Source organism: Empidonax traillii, unplaced genomic scaffold (genome assembly GCF_003031625.1).
Source record: "Empidonax traillii isolate 1590-97213 ecotype Southwest subspecies unplaced genomic scaffold, ASM303162v1 scaffold139:size1643147, whole genome shotgun sequence".
Taxonomy (NCBI): Eukaryota; Metazoa; Chordata; class Aves; order Passeriformes; family Tyrannidae; genus Empidonax; species Empidonax traillii.
In genome coordinates, this window is record NW_020955332.1 from 1,376,925 (window position 1) to 1,397,265 (window position 20,341).

General features: G+C 36.3%; 1 protein-coding gene across 2 annotated transcripts in view; it reads right to left on the reverse strand.

Moving 5' to 3' along the window:
• SMAP1 (small ArfGAP 1) overlaps nt 1-20,341 on the reverse strand; it is an 87,660-nt gene that overhangs the window by 27,813 nt on the left and 39,506 nt on the right. Inside the window, exons 5-6 of one of the 2 annotated variants that reach the window (XM_027884209.1) lie at nt 20,201-20,278; nt 16,063-16,143 (exon numbers count right to left, since the gene is read on the reverse strand). In XM_027884209.1, coding sequence (XP_027740010.1) covers nt 16,063-16,143; nt 20,201-20,278 — 159 coding nt within the window. The remainder of the gene's footprint in view (nt 1-16,062; nt 16,144-20,200; nt 20,279-20,341) is intronic. The other variant, XM_027884210.1, reaches the window with a different exon arrangement.

A 20,341-nucleotide genomic window follows, 5' to 3' on the forward strand; every position in this document is an offset into this window, starting at 1 on the left:
TACACAGAATGAGAAAGTTTCCATTCCATCATGAAAGGGTATCTTTTAATCCAGCAAACTGCATTTAATGTTGCAATGCTGTGCCACACTCCTTTGTTCTTTCTTTACAAATTTTGTGCAACAAAAGAGGTTATCTGAAGTTTAATTTTTAAAAATTAAAAATTGGGTAAGAACACCAGGTTAGGCCAGAAAAAAAAAATTGTCTCTACTAGGTCTCAAAAAACAAAGCTCTGTTTTGCAGAAACCAATATTTACCTTTATTGAACTCTCACAACGCATTGCCCTCATATACCACTAGTTACACCATTCTAGTTCAATCTAATTTATGTGAAATACTTTGCTTGAGTTAAATGAAACCAAATAAATCAGCAAGTAACACTGTAATTACTCTATTCACACATTAAGTTCTGGAGCTGACTTACAGACTTGTTTCTCTCTCTTATACGTTACTCTAAACCAAATTATCCAGTAAAAGAGGATGATTCTTTGACAAGGACAAGAGAACTGACAGCTACTTTATACCATGTATTTTGCAAACTAATTGCCTCTATGGGTCTGGTGGGACAAAGTTCACGTTCCCCATAGCAGCTGATATGGTGCTATGCTTTGGGTGTGTGGCTACGACACTGCTGGTAACACACCATTGTTTTGGCTGTTGCTGAGCGGTGCTCTCACAGCACTCAAGGATTTTTCTTTTTGCCCACAGTGAATTCCCAAATTTAGTCTTCCTATTGAACTTAGCATACATAAGCCTTGAACTTCTGAATCCAAGCATTACAGTTTTGCAGCAGACTCATCCAAAGGCAAACTCCCAGTCCCTGGTATGGGCAGCAATGCTTTCTCACAGAAACTAAGGCAGCAAGTCTGCAGGAGATGAGGAACACTAAGTAACACCCGAAGCACAAGTCATATACTGTAGGAAGTCCAGGGTGTCTGTGGGGTATTCCATCAAATTTTCTTCAGCCAGCTATTTTTGGAGATAACCATTATATAAGTGATTCATTCTGCCTCAGGGAAAAAAAAAAAAAAAAAAAAGCATTGCCAAGTCAATCTTCCTCCTTCCTCCTGTACAAAGATTATAGCACAGCACATAAGATGCTGCCTATAGGGGACCTGGTCACCTACGGGCAAGACTGACTGTCACACACCTATTAAGTTCAGGATGCTGTGAGGTCTGCAGCTGGTGTTACCAATGCTTCCTTTCTGCAAAACAACAAGCTTGTCCTTTCCCAGCTCTCAGCACCACGTATGGCTCTTAGGTGCACAAGATGGGCAGGGGAAGACAAGCGGGAAGTGGAAAGCTTTATACCAGCTTGCTTGGTTGACAGAGCAGACAATATACACGAGGTCTGGTGTTAGACTTTCAATGAGAAAATGGTAAGAGTATTCAGATCTAGCAGCAATTATGTTGCTCTGCAGCCAACCCCACTGACCTTTTTTAATTACTATTATAGTAAAATAGGAAAATAATTCAAGTTTGTGAAATGATTAAGGACACTGCTATCCTTTCAGGGCATGTTTTTTAATATGATCATACATTCCAGAGCCTATGGTCAGTCTAAATTTCTGGACTACTCTTCTGCATGTTCCTGTTCATCAGAACACTCTCCTCTGACAGAGGCAACCGACATTTTGCACTGGCATTGACAGTGCTGAAACAAACTTCTTTGGTAAGGCCTGGTTCAAATGTGCCAGCATAGAGTGAAAATACTCTGGTTATTTTTCATTATAAATGGGTGATTCAGGTTTCCATTTTCTGCTTTTGTGACCTTATGTGAATTATCTTCATAGGTACAGATTGTAAGGGTTTAACAGTTCTAAAAGACATGACACCCAGTAGAAATGTAACCCCCCAAACAAATACTTTAAAAACTAGCGGAACTTTTGCCAAATTCACTACTAAAAGATACTAATGTAAATAATTTAGCAGGTTTCAACACCAGCTTTTAGGATTATCACTGACCTTATTTACGTTGTGTGAGAGAATTAAGAGGGGTAGCATACATGGTGCAAGACATAAGCCACATGACTAACAGCCCCGACGTAGAAAAACTCTGCAGTCAGAGCAATAGTAAGTTACTAATGTAAAAGTCTCTCCTATTCTGAAGCAAGGTATCAGTCACTGTCAAAAATCTGATTCATCAGCTGTCCAGTCCACTTACCTGCTCCTATTTTCTTTCATATTTTAATATTAAACACAAAAAATACTTCTCTGCACATTTTCCTCAATTTTCTACTTCAATGAAAAATTCATATGAATCCAGAACTCAGTCTGTTTAAAACAGATCTGAGTACCAATGCGTTTCTAACTTATACACCCTTCCTTAACTACAAGCAGCTTTATGAAAGCTGAAGATCCATCAAATAATTTTGTGAAAAGCACTTTAAAGCAATTTCCAGTTTACTCACTAGAGCTCATATACGCCTCTACGGTTACTGAACAAAAGTGTTCCTTTCCTCTTATTAGGTAGGAATAGCATGCCTTGTGCATAAAGCAACTGGATTCCTTCATTCCTTCCCTTTTCATTACCTGCTTGCAATAAAACTTGCAGGAGAGCATAAACATTTGAGAATTGCCATATGAGAAAATAATGTTAGTAATTGACTAGAAGCTTGCAATAGGTTTGTAGATGTGCTTTTTCTGACAGCTCATATATTTATGCTATCCAAAGTTTAGTCCATATCTATTTACAGCATTACTTACATAGGCATCCTAGAATTTTTAAAGAATGTTTTTACAGCTTTTGTACCTGACATGTACACAAGTAAAAATTAATCTTTTCATTATATTTAAATTATATTAAAGATGAAATGTGTTATTCTGTTTACCCTCCCATAAGATACCATATCATATCATATCATAAGATTTTTTTTCTTCAGACTTGAAATGGATGAAGAAGAAACTTAGAAATCAGACTAACTCTTCACAGCTCAGGATACTTTTAGGAAGTGATGAACTCCTATTTTGCTGAACTAGCAAAAAAGCCAGAAAACAGGCATACTATATTGAAACACAAGTTATGTTAGAGTGTTATCATTATGTACAGACTGCAGTGACCCTGCAAACAAACTCTGTTCGTTTCCAACCAACAGAAAAACCTGCAGGTCAACAACAACAGCAACAAAACCTGACAGTCTCATTTATAAAACTAGGATTACCACAAAGCAAACAAACAGCCAACCCAAAGGGAAAATGTAAGTTTATTGTTTAGGTTTATTAATTATTTATTATTAATTTAGTTAGTTTTAATTAATTAGTTTATTATTAATTTATTATTAATGCATTTATTAAGTTTATTATTAATTGCTATTATTCCAGTCACTCACAGACACTGAACTACTCACACTGACCTGCATAAGCCAATTTAAGACATTTACACCAAACAAATCAACAAAACCAAATTGCCATTTGTTGTCGTAAATGTGAGTCTGTACACATGAAGGTCCTTCAGACAAAATGCACTCTCAAAGGCAAACTTTTTTAAGTGGTCCTTGATCCACACCTTCACTTTGAAAACCTGGGTATATGGATTTCATTAGATTTTCACAGTTAAAGCAAGGTACTTGAACAAGATTATGTAAAATGTGTTATATCTTCAGCAATTTGAATAAAAAACTTCACGGCAGAGCTAACAGACCCTGCTCCATAATCTTATTCCATTAATATGATTTTATCTCGGTCTAGGCTAATATGCTAATCATTTCTATGAAAATGGATTAAGACTATTCCTTTGTTATTACTTATTGACCGTGCAGTACTAACATTGTATTTTAAATGAATTTAAAACACTGGCTCAGATCTCATTTACTTTAGGTAATGTATTCCAAGAAGGCTTAAAACCTTTCATGTCTTATACTTAGCTGGATAGGTTTAGTTCCTTTCTAATGCATCAGACAACCTCAAAGGCCCTTTTACCTTGCTCAAAACAAAGTATGAACCACAGAGAAGAATAATTTCCTCAAATGAAGTTGGCTGTCTTTTCATAGTTACTGCTGAGACTACAGCAAAACATCAAAGATAAATCCTTTAAATTCTTATATTCATGTATTAAATCTATACAATAACCACCACATTTGAAATACTAGTTCTATGCATTCAGTTTCCAGTATATTAAGTTCTTGAAGCTGACAAGTTCAGAGCAGGGTCTAAAAAAAAGAGAGAAAGCTCTTTTTCCTGCTTGATACTTCAAAAAAAGCAAATGACTGCAAGATGACTGGTAGGTAATGGTCACAACAAGAAACAGGAACCTGAAGCCAATCTAGGGATGGCAAGACTGCAGAGCAGGAGAGGCACACAGTTTGAGGGCAGAGGTATCCAAGTTTTCCAGGGATTCTGGGGGCAAGGACTTGAGCAGAGTTTGCTGCAGCTCTAAATCTTTGAAATTACTGCATTTGAGCCCAGAAGCAAGGACCTGTTTACAAGGACACAAAAGGTAGAGAAAAAGCTGTTTATCAACCCTTTTCCTATTTTGTATTATCTTGTCACAGAACTTGATTTAGATAAAACGCAAGAATTCTACTTTTAATCCAATAAAACCTGGGGCTTTAATCCTTTAGAAGAAATTATTATGAAGCAGGAAATCTAAACAGATCCATCTTAAGGCTAATCCAGTGTCCCATTATGAGATCTATAAATCGGATTAGGGTCAAAGTGTTTTAATGCATCTCAGTCTGCAAGCTGTGAAATGCAATAAACACAGTTTCTATTTTTATAAACTATTTTAAATACACCTTCAGTTTTTGAATCACATTATTATGGTTATATGAACTTAGCTTACATATTTCCCCTTGACTTCTATCACACTCATTAGCCTAGGCAAGATTACAATAATGCAGCTGTATTAGTTCCAGTTCCTCATTTAACTGTTTTCTTTTATAACTTTCCTTCTAAAAACCTTTCAAGTTGTACATAATACATCAGTGAACCCAATCAGAACTAAAGGGCACGTATTTGTAATTCCTTCTTCATGTATTTCCAGGCAAGAATGAGCTGATTCATGTATGGCAACTGACTGAACTCATAGTAAAAAAAACAATCCAATGCAAGAAATCCTTTCCACCCCTATTCATGAAGCTGTGCTTTGCAATCTGTTCCTTAACTACAACAAAAGTGCTTTTTTTTGCTGAAAAATATTTTTTGAGTGAGACTTAGAATCACAGAATCACCAAGGTTGGAAGAGACCTTTAGGATCATCAAGTCCAACTGTCTACCCACCACTACAACTGTTAACCCTAAACCACTAATCCACATCACCCAGAGCCAGATTCAGGCGCTTCTTGAACACCTCCAGGGATGGTGACTCCACTACCTCCCTGGGCAACCTATTCCAATGCCTGACCACACCAACAGTGAAAACCTTTTTTCTAATACCTAATCTGAATCTCCCCTCTTATTTCAGGCCATTTCTTCTTGTCCTCTCACTGCAGGCACGGCAGAAGAGACTGGCCCCCACCTCACTGAAACCTTCTTTCAGGGAGTTGTAGAGGGCGATAAGGTCCCCTCTGAGCCTCCTATAGAAGCTCAGGATATATACAGGATCCAATATATATATACTGGACGAATACAGGATATAGAATATATTATATTCTATATTCACCCACTATCAAGACTCTCTACCCTTAGACAGCAATCAGCTCACACCTTGGATCTTTCCTGGTGCTTATATCTCACTCACTGGCTACTCCAGCATGAAATTTGCTACCTGTTACACAATATCTGTGATCACAGAATGTTTGTTTCCAGCAGCTGGTGTTGGACATGCTGCCTTTGCAACAGTTGGCTTCTAGACGCTGGTCTCTACAGCTGCTGACCCTCAGATTCCCTCAGACTTTCAGTCTCTCTCCAGTGGTCAACATCAGCTTCTTATCCTATTAGTCTGGTAGTTCAACTTGAAGTTTGCTAATGTTTACATACAGACACAGAAGAGACAATGCAGTCACTCACAACATGGCTGCAAACAGAATTTGGGACATATACAGAGTAGCCTGTGGTGATCAAGTGCAGGACTCAGACAAGCACACTGCCCAGCAACCTGCATGTATGTGACTGCCCCTTTGTATTCCCTTCCCCCCTGCTTCCTCACGCTTCTTACACCCCAATCCACCTCGATTCCTCCATTTCCTTGCTTTTAGTCTCTGTCACCTAAACATCCCATTGTAAGATTCATGCAATATTATCTGCCCTACCCCCAAATTCTTTTCTCTATGCATTCCACAAGAAGTCCTATAGCCTAGTATGCTATCGACCCTTACTTGCCTAGGGTTCCTGGGAGAGAATCTCCTTCCTTGACCCACCTCACCACTTTCTTTCAGTGGACTAGGAGAAGCAGATTGCTGTGTTCTCTTTTCACTCATTAGTTTACTCCTCTGCTCCTCCCTATTGCTTTTCCTCTTATTCTTACAGTCTTTATGTTTTAGTCACAGTCTTACAGCATCATACTGAATATCATTTCATATAAACAGCCTCTGAGTTAGAACTTTTCTTAACAGAGTTCTGTTTCACAGTGTTGGACTAATACCTTGTACTAGCATCTTTTCTATCATTATGGCAAGCAGTACGATACAAACACTTTATGAAGTCTAAGCATACTAGAGATATTTATCACTAGAGGTCCATTTAAAGAAGGCTCTTAATTAACTCCACGGAAATTCAATCCTGTCACCAACAACTAATCAGACTGAAATAGTCCCCTAAGTTTATTTTTCTTACTTCTGTATCAGCTTGTTGCTTTCTTTAATTGCTATGAAAGTTAGAAAAGAGCTGACAAGTACTTTATCATCCTCACATAGAAATACATAATTCTGTTTCACAAATTCAGAATTTAGTGAGAGGAAGAAGTGTTTATTAAATACTTATGCATCATTAGCTGTATGTGTTGCTTCTGCCAGTCAGGGGTTTTTTTTCCTTAATTTTGTTCTCATTTCAAAGTTAATCACTTTGAAACAATTGCTTCAAAAGCCAAGTAACTTTAACCTATCATATACAATACCAAAATGGATTTCTCTTTACTCAGGTAAGCTCCATTTTCTTTGTCTTCATCCTACGTATCATAACTTTTAACATCAACTAGCAAGAATCACTGTATCCACAATCCAGTCTAGCAGCCTACATCTCCACTGGAGATTAGTCAAGCTTTTGTTTTCAATCCTCCAGTTAAAGTAATATGAATCTATATGAAATTACTAAATATTCTGAAAGTTAATATTTAAATCATTCTTTAAAAAATTAAGGATTGCTAAAATTTTTTAGATTCACAGCTTCAAAGATTTTGAAGTTTTACAACTGGCCCTTCAAAGTGATATTACAAGGCCTCTGATTAGTTTGTTCAGTCATCCATTTCAACATTTATGCTAAAATTCACCCCAACCTGTAAAATAATCTGTGTTTAAACCAAAAAAAAAGACATGATGATATCTACTTACAGTGTAAACTGAGGCTTAGGTACATAAGACAAAAAAATCTGTGTATTACCTTGATCAGAAGTTATCCATGTTACTACACAGTGTAAAATGCACCCTCTGCCCTAACAAACAAGCCTGAAGCATATTCCTCTGACGTGAAATAAAATATCCTTAAGTTGAGAGAGACAACAGTTGCTGAGCAGAGAGGCAGGATGGATTTACTTTTCAGTAGTACACTGACATGCCTGGGGACGAACATCAGAACTGCCCCCATTTTCTTCTAGCTGCAGGTACCAATTTTATAAAGGAAAAATTTCAAGCAAAACTGAAAGACAAGCTCATCCAATTGCAATTCTTTTTTCAACAGAGCCAAGAGGAAATTGATTGCAGATGGGTTAACAGTTCTGATAGATATATGAAAGGAATTTAGCAATAAAGAGATGCTAGTTACTTGAGGAATAAGGTAACCGATAACTTAATTCTGCATCATACTTATGATCCTACAAAATTATCTAGAGTGAGAAACTAGTCCACTTCCCTGGAATTGTATTAACAGATCCTGCTTCTATCTTCTTTTGCTTTTATCTCTATCACAGATACAGTGCTGTCTTCCAAATACCTTTGAGTTAATTTTGTGAAGACATAATCATGCAACAGGAAGAATACCAGAGTCAAAACCTTGTCTCTGCAACTGTTTTAGGGCCATGAGCAATGTTGAAACTTCCTAGGGCATTATTTTTTAAAACAATTTAAAGCTTAAGTTAATGATGGAGATTTAATGCTATCAGTAACATCTAAAATAATTTTTTATGAAAAATAAGTCAATATCTTTACTCTTCAGTAGGACTGCACATCTGACAGGGCCTCCCACAACTCCACTCCCTACCTTGATGGTCCCACACTGTTGAGATTAAGCACTTTCTAGCTTAAGCATGATAAAATGAAACAGAACACACAAAGACACTTGATTGCTTTGCTCATGCTCCAATACTTGCATTATTTTAGGAAAACAAAGGAACCCTATTATTCAAAACAAGATAAGATTATTATTTTGAGTGACATTTTAATTATTTTTCCTCTTATCAGCTTCATCTCATCCAATCTTTACCCTTCTTTACATTCAGTTCCATGTATCCGTACCACTTCAGTAAAAGTGTCATGCATTTTGTTCCTGCACGTTTGATTGATTGTACACAATCTCATAACTAGTACTATAATTTTTACAAAACTTTTTAGATGAGATTGTATATCTGCAGTTTCAATCATGAATGCTCCTATGGTTTCAAATGTCTCAGAATAAGTAAGTCTTGGTCATACAGATTATTTTTTTCAAAAGACAGATCCAGCCACAAAATAAGGCTGATTTAGTTCATGCTTGCTTAAATGTGCGCACTTTATTTTGTGCAAGATACAAGTAAGTATATGTAACTTTGCTTACCTAATTTTCTCAAAGTCACCAGGAAAAAAGGTGAAGCTTAGCAGGAGCTGAAAACGCTATCTGTTAATAAGTACTATCAACTGGAAAGCCAAGGCAGTATTATATTTTGAACATACATGGAGCAAAAATGTAACTGAGGATCAATTAAAACTAAGCACACTTGGCAACAGTTTTTTGTTAAAAACAGTTTGACAAGCTAAACAAAGGAAAACTTAACCAAAGCAACACACACTTAAGCTTGTTCTCATAGTTTTTAGATTCTACTTGTATTGAATTAAAAAAACCACCCACATTAAAAGACTGTTCTGCCGTAGACCAGAGCTGAGAGAATCAAACACTAACAGCAAAGATGCATTGGGTTGAGGAAAAAATGTGAACATTGACTCCTTTTCTGATACTAAAAAGATAAATCCTTTTCCTTTTTTTCCTGACAAAAAAGGTTCTCTTTCGTTGCTTCTACCTGCAATATCTATTTCTTAATTTCTTTGTCTACAACTTCCAATACGTAATAAGAGCCATGACAGATTAATTTCATTAAGTAAGACTATTTTTCAAAGCAATCCACAAGTAGAAGGAGTCCTTTGTTACCTGTGAAAGAATGAATAGCACAGTTTCGGGAAGAATCTAATTTGATTTGCCTTTCTCCAGATTAGCATTAAAAACAACCAAAGAACCAAAAATAATCTGATCTCTTCTGCAAGACTGAAAAGGTATGATTAGAAATGTAAAACCAGGCTGACACAGGTCAATAGTCTGTAAAATGCAGACTGAGAGAACAAGAAGCCTTAAAATCCTTCACCCTTTGTAGGAACAGGGGGAAACAAAACAGGTTGTCCTATTTTTTATCACATACTCCTAAATCCTAAGCTTTAACTCGTATCTACTTAAGTCTGTATTTCTGAAAACAAGGACTAAGAGTATAAATAAGACAATGTATTCAACCAAGAGGCCAAAACACGTTTCTATTTTTCTGTTCCTGTGATAAATATGATTGCTTATATATTATAATTTAAAATTATATTACATTTCATATAAAAATCAAAAGGAAAAAACTTTAAAATTAAATTACTCTGAAAGGCAAATAAGGCTTAGAAGTCTAGGGAAATGTTTTCAACATTTCAAGTTGTTCAAGTGATTTAGCAAATGTATCATCAATACAGTATCAAAATAAAGAAAACATTTAGAATATTTATAATGTAATTCTGCATTTAAATTATCATTCAGGGCAGTATTTGTGAGTCAACTTATTCCTACAACTTAAAAATAAATACCTAAACACATCACTTCCACCAAACTGGTGGACACGAAAAACTCTGAGGGCTTTCACTCTTCCCCCAATTCTCACCGTGCTACTCAGTCTTAAAGAAGAGTAGAATGTTAGTGCATTATTTGTTCCAATTCATTTATCCTTGTCCAAAATTATTAGGATGATAATTTGGAATACTTTGGGTAAATAAAAAACATCACAGAGAACTAAGGGAGACGGATCATTCCCCTTGCCTCACTTGTTCAGGCAAGTTAATTTCTGTGGGAGGTTTAGCTGGTCTTTAGGGTAAAACAAACACACCATCCTAATAAGTTACATTAAGCTCTTCCTATTTGGTTAAATGAGTATTTGACACATTGTTTTTCCTACATGAAGGGGAAAAGGTCCTACTATGATTGGCCCCAACTTTTATTTGAGGGGTACCTCTGTAACGCAGGTCATCCGGTGCTGGCTGGTACCAGCTGACTGAGAAACAGCAGCTCACTGTTACTGCTGAGTTTAAGCTGCCATTTTGGGGAAGAAAAACAGCATTTGATATACCACCATTGAAAAATAACCTCCAACTGACCTATTCCTGTCATTTGAAATAACTCTACACAAAAACATGAGCCAGTTTCAAACTCAAAATGTAATATAATAAAACAAACTAAACTCACAGTGTCATATTGTACTTCAGTTAATCAAGTGTAACTTCTGCAATCCTTCAGAAACATTTATCATCCTGATATGTTCAGCAGAATGAAAAAAGTCTTACCTTTGAATGTCAATATTAGTTTGCACATGCACAAGTAGTTTGTGGGGAAAAAAATAGTTTATTCTTTACACCCTAGCCATTTAACTTTACTGTTCCAGTACAACACTATCTTGTCTTAAAAGGGTTTACTTTCAATAAATTAGATGTGGTTTCACAGTAACTAAGGTCCTCAGCAATGCAGTATTTTACAGTGAAAACATTACAATATTTTCACAAAAGTATTCAACTCATGTGAAACCTCTAAAATAAGCACCAGAGAAAGCTACACAGTGCTGAACCCAAACATTTCCAAAGCATTCAGTGTCATGGACTTAGCTGAACTTTCTAATTTTGGTTATCAGAAATACCACATTTTTCATGGACAGTTTTCCAAATAACTTCTGGCTTAATTTTGGATTGCTAATGCTGTTGTACACCAGGTTTTCCTAATTTAAAAATTAGGCTACATAAAGAGTTCAGTACTACAAAAATCTGAACATTTAAGCATATGAATTTTCTCCTTCTTTACCCTGGGAGCACACCAGAGCCTCAAGACGTTATACCCAGTTAGGCCTTTTCTGTTTGCATTTGTATTGCAAGAGGACATAAACACTGTCTTGAAAAAACCTGGAACGGTCCTAGTTGGTCTGAAACTCAAGTCATTCATACAGCTCAATCCAAGTTCTCTGTTCTAAACAGAAATGCAAGTGCCTTTACTAAATGAAGTGTTATTCCTTATACCATTTGATCCCTTGTGAACAGTCATCCTCAGTTCCCTTCTTGCAGCTCTTGTTTATCCTTGTGGCACACAATCTTCCCAGTTCACACGCTGGCCACATCCTAGCTATGTTCCTCATAGTCCTGATCAGTCTGAAGACCTAAATGGAACCCATGTCATTTCCTTCCATGCTTCCTTCCAGTGGAAGACAGGTATAAGGTACAAGGGCTGCACACAGAGCCTGCTCCAACGTGCTGCACGAAGAAGTGGAATGAAGCTTACCTAAAGTGCTCCGACATGCTGTGAGAAGAACCTTTACCTGAACTACCTGCACAGTTTAAATCTTTATTTAAAAAAACTACTATGAGGCTTTGGTAGCTCCCTCACATAGTAAAATATTTAGGCTACGTATTTCTTTTTGAAGTCACCAGATGATTCTAAATTGAGCACATTCAATTGCCTAAAGATGAACAAAAATTCTACTCAGTAGACACACTAGAAATAAAAATGTTGTTTACTCTGCTCCTGAGTGGAGAACTTGCTCAGTCAGCGTAAGTAGGAAAGAAAAGAAAAGAAAAAAAAAAAAAAAAAAAAAAAAAAAAAAAAAAAAAAGGAGAAAAAAAAGAAAAAAAAAAGGAGAAAAAAAAAGAAAAAAAGAAAATCACGTCTGATTTGGGAAATGTCATTAACTTCAGCTGTGCAAAAGAGTAATTAATACGACAGGGTGGGCAGGAGGATGAAGTTTAAAAAATGGCTAGCAAAAATCTAGCAAAAGTCCAGCTGTTCTTGCCCATCTACAAATTAAAGATTTTCTTGTGTAACCACCAATGAAACACATAAGCTGGTGGTCAAATTACAGACTTTTTTCCCCTCCCCAATACTAAAATGGGCTCATAAAGCATGAGATTTACTTTTTTAGTAAATTTAAAATCTCTTAATCTTAGTTATCTGTATGGAATATCTAAAATTTGCTTTCATTACATGACAGTCTACCTTATGCTTTTATTCTTGCTCTTGGCCCACAGGAGTCATTGAGAAGCACACAATTAGCTCAGTGTGATTATTTAATCTTGCAATTTAACACATTTTTATACTGCTAAAATTGGCATTTATGTTGCTTGCAAACAAGCCGGGCTTTGATCGGGCATCTCAGCTCCACTGGCCCCACTTTTTCTGTCATGATGAACTGCATAATAATTGTTTCCGCAGTTTCTTACAATTTTTTTTCCTGTTTCTCCCAAGTAACTGTAAAGATAGAGTTATTTTAATTACAAGCACTGAGGAAACTTGAGGTCTGTAATTGCGGAAATGGCATAGGGAGAGGGGGAGGGAGGACCTTGGGTAACTTATGCAAGTTTCACAACTTTCTTCAATTAGACGGAAAAAAACATTACAGCTGCCAGTAACTTGGCAACATCACGTATTTTATTAGGAGTTCTGCAGATCTGATGTGGAACATCATGTTGTTGGCGGCTTCCAATAAAATGCTAATCACTGGACTAGACTCAGTTGGTAGCTGACACAGTAAGATCTTACTCAGTAATTTTGTCACAGAGAGCACACAGCCCAGAAAAACAGTCAAATGAGTATCCTACTCACTGTTCTGCAGTAGATTTCTCTGATTTTGAGGAAATCCTACTCTACATATGAAATCCCTGTCTCAAGTTCGAGCGCTCATAAAAAAACACTTCCCACAAAACTAATTTTAAGCACATGAGGTTTCTTTACTGAAAAGCCATTTCATAAGAAAACTCACAATTGTTAAATCAGCTAAAAGATGATTTTCTGTCCTTTTTACTTACCACAGCATGATAATCAATATAGTATCTTTTATATCATAATTACCCGACATCTTAATGCAATATTGGGATCAAAAGTTTACTAAATCAATGCTACAAGCTTTCAGCAATATTTGAAAACACAACAGAAATCATACTGAACGTTCAGCTTGCTAAAGGTTAAAGATCAGTTAGTCACGGCAGAAGGACTCTTACACAGATGTAGGAGCAGATTAGTCAGTTCTATGAAGCAAAGATCAAAACATGCAAATCGAATGTGAACATTTTAAATTTTTAGGATGCATATTCCTGTTTAAAGAGCTAAGAAATTTAAACTCAGAAGGTAAAGCTGAAGCCACTACAAACTTAAGACTTGTACGAATACATAACATTTTGCAAAGAGATCTGAAAGTTTTCCCTAGATTCAACTTTTTACAGGTTTAAGAACTGTAATTTTTTCCATCTTTATTGATTCTTCCACAGGACAGTTAAAACACTGCTTCAACTAACTTAACATAAAAGAAGTCTCAAAATTGTGGTAGAACTGCCAGCTCCTTGCTCACGTATTTTTAATTAACTGACTTCCCAAGCCTGGAATGTCTAGACTGGAGATAAACTATGCCTACAGTAAAGGTGATCAGTGACTTTACATATGAAGTATCCAAAGAATTCTCATATTCTGTTTCCTCCTCCAGGAAGGTGAAAAATGGGAAAAAAAACCCATCTACTGCTTGATGTGGTTGCTGAAAACATGACACTATGGTCAAGATGCCTGCACTCCCCTCCTGATTGAACACACAATATTTAAAATATCCTATAGGCGGTCTCTACCTGGATAAGAAGTATATTATTATTACTGAAATACTAATGTTTATCAGCTCCCTAAAGCAGAATCACACCACAAAATCAGCAATTTATTATTTCGTATATAAAAATAAAACCTTCTGGTTCTCTATTTCACCAGGACTTTCCAACAGAAACAAGTATTTGATACAAGCCTCTTTCCTTTAGATTTAAGAAAGCAACTGCAACTTTAAAATACATCAAGTTTATAGGCTGTGTCTAAAAGCAGTTTATTTTGAATGAGTGATCTTTAAAAGCCCTGAAAATCCCAAGCTTGAAGAATCTCTTAAATTAAAAAGATGACACACAGATGAGCTCCATTTGAGCAATCAGTGCTGACACATTATTAATGAAATAAAATATGGTGAAATATTTCAAACATTTTGCAGCTGCTACAACAGCACTATTACCTAATACAGATATATTTACGAAACCCCGCATTTTCTAGTACAAGCAGTTAAAATCAAAATACTTCTTTTTATTTACTTGATCATTAACTGGTAATCTAATGAGTTTTCAAATATAAACCTAACCAGTGACATTTGAATAGGGTTTTATTTCAAGTATTAGGAAAATTCCTCAGCTGTAACTATGCTCTGCTGTCCTTTCTCCTCACCTAACCAGCCACATAACAAAGTTCAGGCATCTCTGCAAAGGGAAACTGTCTCTTTCCCAAACCAAAAGTAGACCTTTGCGCTCTACGAAGTTCAGATTTTCAAACCATAGAAACGTTTTTAGCCTTTACAACTAAAGTATATTGTTATAAGGACCAGAATAAAACATTTAACTTGGCTGGGTTGCCCTTGTAAAAGTTCAACAATCAACAACTCTAATGTTTTTATTGTCACCCATAAACTTGCTTGAACCTCTTGCCATATGAATAAGGATACCCTTTTCCACTACCTCAGTGAAGCTACACACATTATCATAACAAAGTTGGCTTCTGCATTAACTTATTCCAAAACTGCTTTCTCATTTCAGAAAAACGATGTTTGTAATGCATAGGGGCTTTCCCCCCCAAGTGTGAATATATTTTTATATCTTGTTGTGTTATGCAAAATGAAAACAACTCTATTTGAAAACTGAATTAGAAACACAACTGCAATCATAGCCTATGAATACACAACATTTTTCATAATTGCAACACTGCACTGTTGGGGAATAAACTGACAGATGGAGACCCCAATGCATTTTGCAGACCAGAATATACTAATGGATTCACATAATCTGAGAGAGGACACCTGTGGTAAAATAAATTATTCTATCTAATACTTAAATTACCCATTTCATTTTTGTTTAATATTAACTCTATACAGAAGTGTACCTGAAATCTTAATTGTACCTACGTTGCTAAGGCTGCTCATTATGTTCGAGCATAGCTGTATGAAGAAGCACCTTAAATGGTTTGCCTGTCATGTTTTGTGACATGATCTAGCTGCATATTTTCAACTTATCTAGAGTTTTAACTTAAATTCTATAAATTATACAATTACGTTTAAAATGTATTCACTCATGAAAGACAGTATTAGATGGTAATACAGGACTCAATAAAAATGAAAATTTTCTGTGCAAGAATAGCTACGGTACAAGTTAAAGCCTTAATTAGGTTTTTGGTCCGATCTTAAACATTAACAAAGCTTAACTTTTAATTCCCATCTTAACCTAAATGCATCCTCTTCATATGGTCAACCAACCTTTGTATGCAAGCAACAGCCCAAGTAAATGATTCATGTGGATTAACCAGATTATTATTCATATACACACTCACACACAAGTGTGTGTGTGTATATATATACACTGACATTATTTTTTCCCCAAATCTCTCTATATGTCTAATACTATGTGTAATCTTTAAAATAACTTTAGAAAACAAATTCTTCTTACCTTTTCAGCTGTTAACTGTTTTGATGGTTTTTCTGATTCTCTCTCTCTCTTCTTCTCTTCTTTCTTTTTTTCTTTTTCCTTCTGCAAAAAGGAAAAGCATTTTGCTAGTACCCAATTTGCAAACATATTGAATGTCTACAGCAATAGAGAATATAAACAGATATCTTCAGTTATCCCCTTCTAAATCAGAGCTTATGCCTGTATCTGCTCTGCTTCCAGAAGTGTTCATTTTGCTCAGACAGTACTACTAAAAATACTGTAACTTTCAGAATTCAAGAAATTTACTATTTCACCTGTTCATCTGCATTTCTGCCTCTAAGCAGAAGGAAAAAAAAAAACAACCAGCACTGCTTCTCCTGAACTGTGCAGAGCTGAAGAGAAAACCCATCTCTACAAGTACTTCCATTAACTGTTGATAACCTTTCTTATCAGGGCAGACGTTGGTCACCTTGATCAAAGAACTAGAGTAAGGCAATTTGCACACGGGTTTCTGCAGAAAGTTACTAATTTTTAAAAGATAATCTAGGTGTCTTAAAAAACACTCCTGAATATAAAAAGTTGCCTTAGACTCTTATGACAGTCTAGCTGAGTCATAAGACATTAAGTTGTTCCAGAAAGCAAAAATGTAAAAGATCCCTTTACTTTGAAAGCATCATAATGACATTACAGAAATTTCTTCACTTTGGTTTTAAATGACTAAATGTGCCAATATTACAGATTTAGTCTGACTGAATCAAAGCATAAAATATTCATTAAGGAATAACATGCAGAAGACACGCACTTTTTAGGCCAGAAATTGCTTTGAAAAAGTGTTAGTAGTTTAGACCAGTAACCTGTCTGCATTTACCTTGTTCAACTACAGTGTAGTACTACTGAGTATATTTTAACATTAAAATGGATTAACACAAGGGCTTACCTTGTACTAATTCCTAAATGTTTTTTAGTTATTAGACTTGTATCCCTTTGTTCAAAGTTTGAAACAGCTTTGTTTCACAAAACACTACTGTTTAGCAAGTTTCCCAACATTAGGAGGAAGGTTGAGAGGTTAGATAAGTGTCTGTGCAGCTCCAATATTAAAAATAAAATAGCTTACTAGGTTACAGTTTGTGTCAATATGGATTGATTGGGTTTTTTTCTTTTTAACATTCAGTATATATATATTGGGAGACCTGGGGGACCAGGCACAGAGTGACCCAAGTAAAATATTCTTCACAACTTCTAATAATTCTAATAAACAAAACTTTCACCAAATTTACCAGATGGATTGAGGCTACTCAAGTCCCACTAAACCTTGTGAATTATCCTGAACACTCAGTTGCTGGAAAATGAGACTACCAGACCAAGCACCTGCTTACAAGCAACAGAAAGCAATGACCACAGTCATGAAACTGCAGCAGAGGAATTTAGAATGTCTGTTTTGAAAAAAAGAAACAGACCATCTTAGATTTCAGTGAGCATTAGGAACACAAAAATGAACATTGTATTCCAAAACAGAGGCGCTGCCAAAACTGTATCTCACCTCAGGCAGTGCAAGGTGTTCAAGAGAAGTCCATGCGACTTGGACAAACACAGAGTAGCGCTTTATTTTATGGTCACGTAATAGCCTGCGACTTGTTGGCTTTTTGAACTAGGACTACAAATGCATAGCCATGCCTCTCAGTGAAGCTTAGCCATTCTTCCATTACTGTTTACTGACGCTAGGACCAACCTGCATTCTAATATACATGCAAATATACTGTCAGAGTAGTAACTTTTCCAAAGTCTTTCATTCTCTGTCCCCACTTCCCACTCCAACCTTCACAAGTTGAATGACTTGAATAAACCTGATCTCTTCTCCTGAAGGAACCTTTCTACATTTTAGACAACTGCATCAAAAGAAGTGCGACCAGCAGGTCAAGGGAGGTGATTCTATCCCTTGTACTCTGATTTCTTAAGACCCTTCCTCTGATATCCAGCTCTGGGGCCCCCAAAAATCAGAAGAACTTGGATTTGCTGAAGCAAGTAGTCAAGAGAAGCATCACAAAGATGACTGTGGGCTGAAACACCTCTCCTGTGAAGACAAGCTGAGAGTGTTGGGGTTGTCCAGCCTGGAGAAGAAAGAAGACTCCAGGAACACCTTACAGTCTTGTGGTACATAAAGGGTGGCTACAGGAAAGATAGGGTAGGGACTCTCTACTGGGAGAGGACAAAGGGGAATGGTTTTAAACTGAATGACAGTAGATTTAGTTTGGGTATTAGGAAGAAATTCTTTGCTGTGAGGGTGGTGAAGCACTGGAACAAGCTGCCCAGAGAAACTGTGGATGCCCCATCCCTGGAAGTGTTCAAGGCCAGGTTGGACGGGGCTGTGAGCAATCTGGTCTAGTGGAAGGTGTCCCTGCCCAAGGCAAGGGGGTTGGAAATAGGTGGTATTTAAGGTCCCTTGCAACCCAAACCATTCTATGATTGGTTTCCTTTCCTCCTGGGAAAGGGTGTCGGAAGTGCCATGACAGTACACTTACTTTTCAAATAGAGTACCTTAACTTTGCTTGAATATGTTTCAGTGAAAGCAGCGTTTAAGTTTTGGCATACAATGATCTTCAGGATGTCCTGTCCAGTTTGACTCCAACATTTTTTTAAAATATGTTTTGTTAAAGAAACCTTGCTTCTGGAGGAAGAAGCATCTGGAAACTTTTGATCTTCAGGACTTCAAGATCGAGCAGGGTTTGCAGAAAGTTTCATATTGCAAACACTCCATAAAGGTGACCAAATAGAAATACATGCCTCTCATTGCCCTTAAGAAAACTCTGAAAGCTCCACAGTGAATACACAGAGACTTAAACTGTTCTCCAGTGTTTCTGTCTCCACACCTCACATAGCCCACAGGAACTCTTTTGATTCCCAGTGAGTTTATTTTCATTCATTTAATTTTCACTGTGTACTGGAAAACCCGAAAGTCCTTCATCTTCACACTTCCCAATTTCAATATGCAAGCTTTCTGCCTCAGCTCTATTAGATAAAAATTAATTCAGACAAAATAAAAACATTTCTCAGATGTTGTATTGTTGCCAGAACTTCAACTCAAGTGTTTCATTATTTGCAAAAGCAGTCAAAAACCACCGTGAAGATAATAAATGAAACTGGCTTCATACTGGTCTAAATTCTAAGCAAAAATTATTCTGTTTTTTCCCAAGTTTTATTTCTAACAGCATGGCATACTCATACACAGAGGAACTTTCAAATGAGAACGCATCAATAGAGGTGAGTAAGAAAGCAAAGGCAAATTTCATTCCAAGTGGCTGCTTCTGCTCATGCTATAATGTAAAAAACACGTCAAATTCAGTAAGGTTTGAGGTCTAGTCCATGACACTGTCATTTAAATTTTAATTAATGTTTAAATATAGCCAAAATAAAATAATGTCAGTCCGTATTTTCTGTATTTAGAAGGAAAAAATGTGACATGATCAGATCATAAACTATTTAATATACTGTATAGAATCTCAATTTAGAGTGAAGTATCTGAAAGAGCATTCCCAGTCTAAAAAATGTATTTCATTAGTGCTGCAAATTGTGGCAGTTACTGAAAGATGACACAAATGATGCCTCATCTACTTCTTGTTTGTGTGTTAAGTTTTTGAAAGGCCCTCCTAAACAGTTAATGGAACATCAGCATATATACATATCCCAGCTAGAAGGAATATTAAAACTAGTATGAGTCAAATCAATTCTACATTTATCTCCAAGGAGAATGAACTAAATAGCTGGAATAATACTGATAATTTAGATTCTGAAACAAGCAAGTAATACAAAAAAAAGATATCAATAATTATTCCTCAGGAGTCGGGACAGTGTCACTCATACCCATTAGCTGAGAATGAAATGGTTTTTCCACAGTTTTGTGACACTACACCAGAGCAGAACCAAAATTCTGACACAGAAACTAGGTAACAATCAAGAGGTAACAATCACACATATGCTTTGTCCTGCTGTATCGGCTCTTTTCATTTAGCTAGTCCAAGAAAAAAGGAGAGAAATATTTTAAATGTGTAAAGTGTTACCAGCAATTCAAATTCTCAAGTTACCTCAGTGAAATTATCCTATAAATGTAAACATTTGTGCAAAGCAGTAACCTGATAAGAGTTACACCCAAGACCAATAATACCTCTGCTTTGCTCTTCTCAGCAGCAGCTTGCAGAGAAGGAGAGGATGCCAAAGGCTGAGCAGCATCAGAAGATGATATCTGTACAAAACAGAGGAAAGAAATGAGAAAGAAAATAAGCAAGAACAGCTGGGAAGTGAAGGA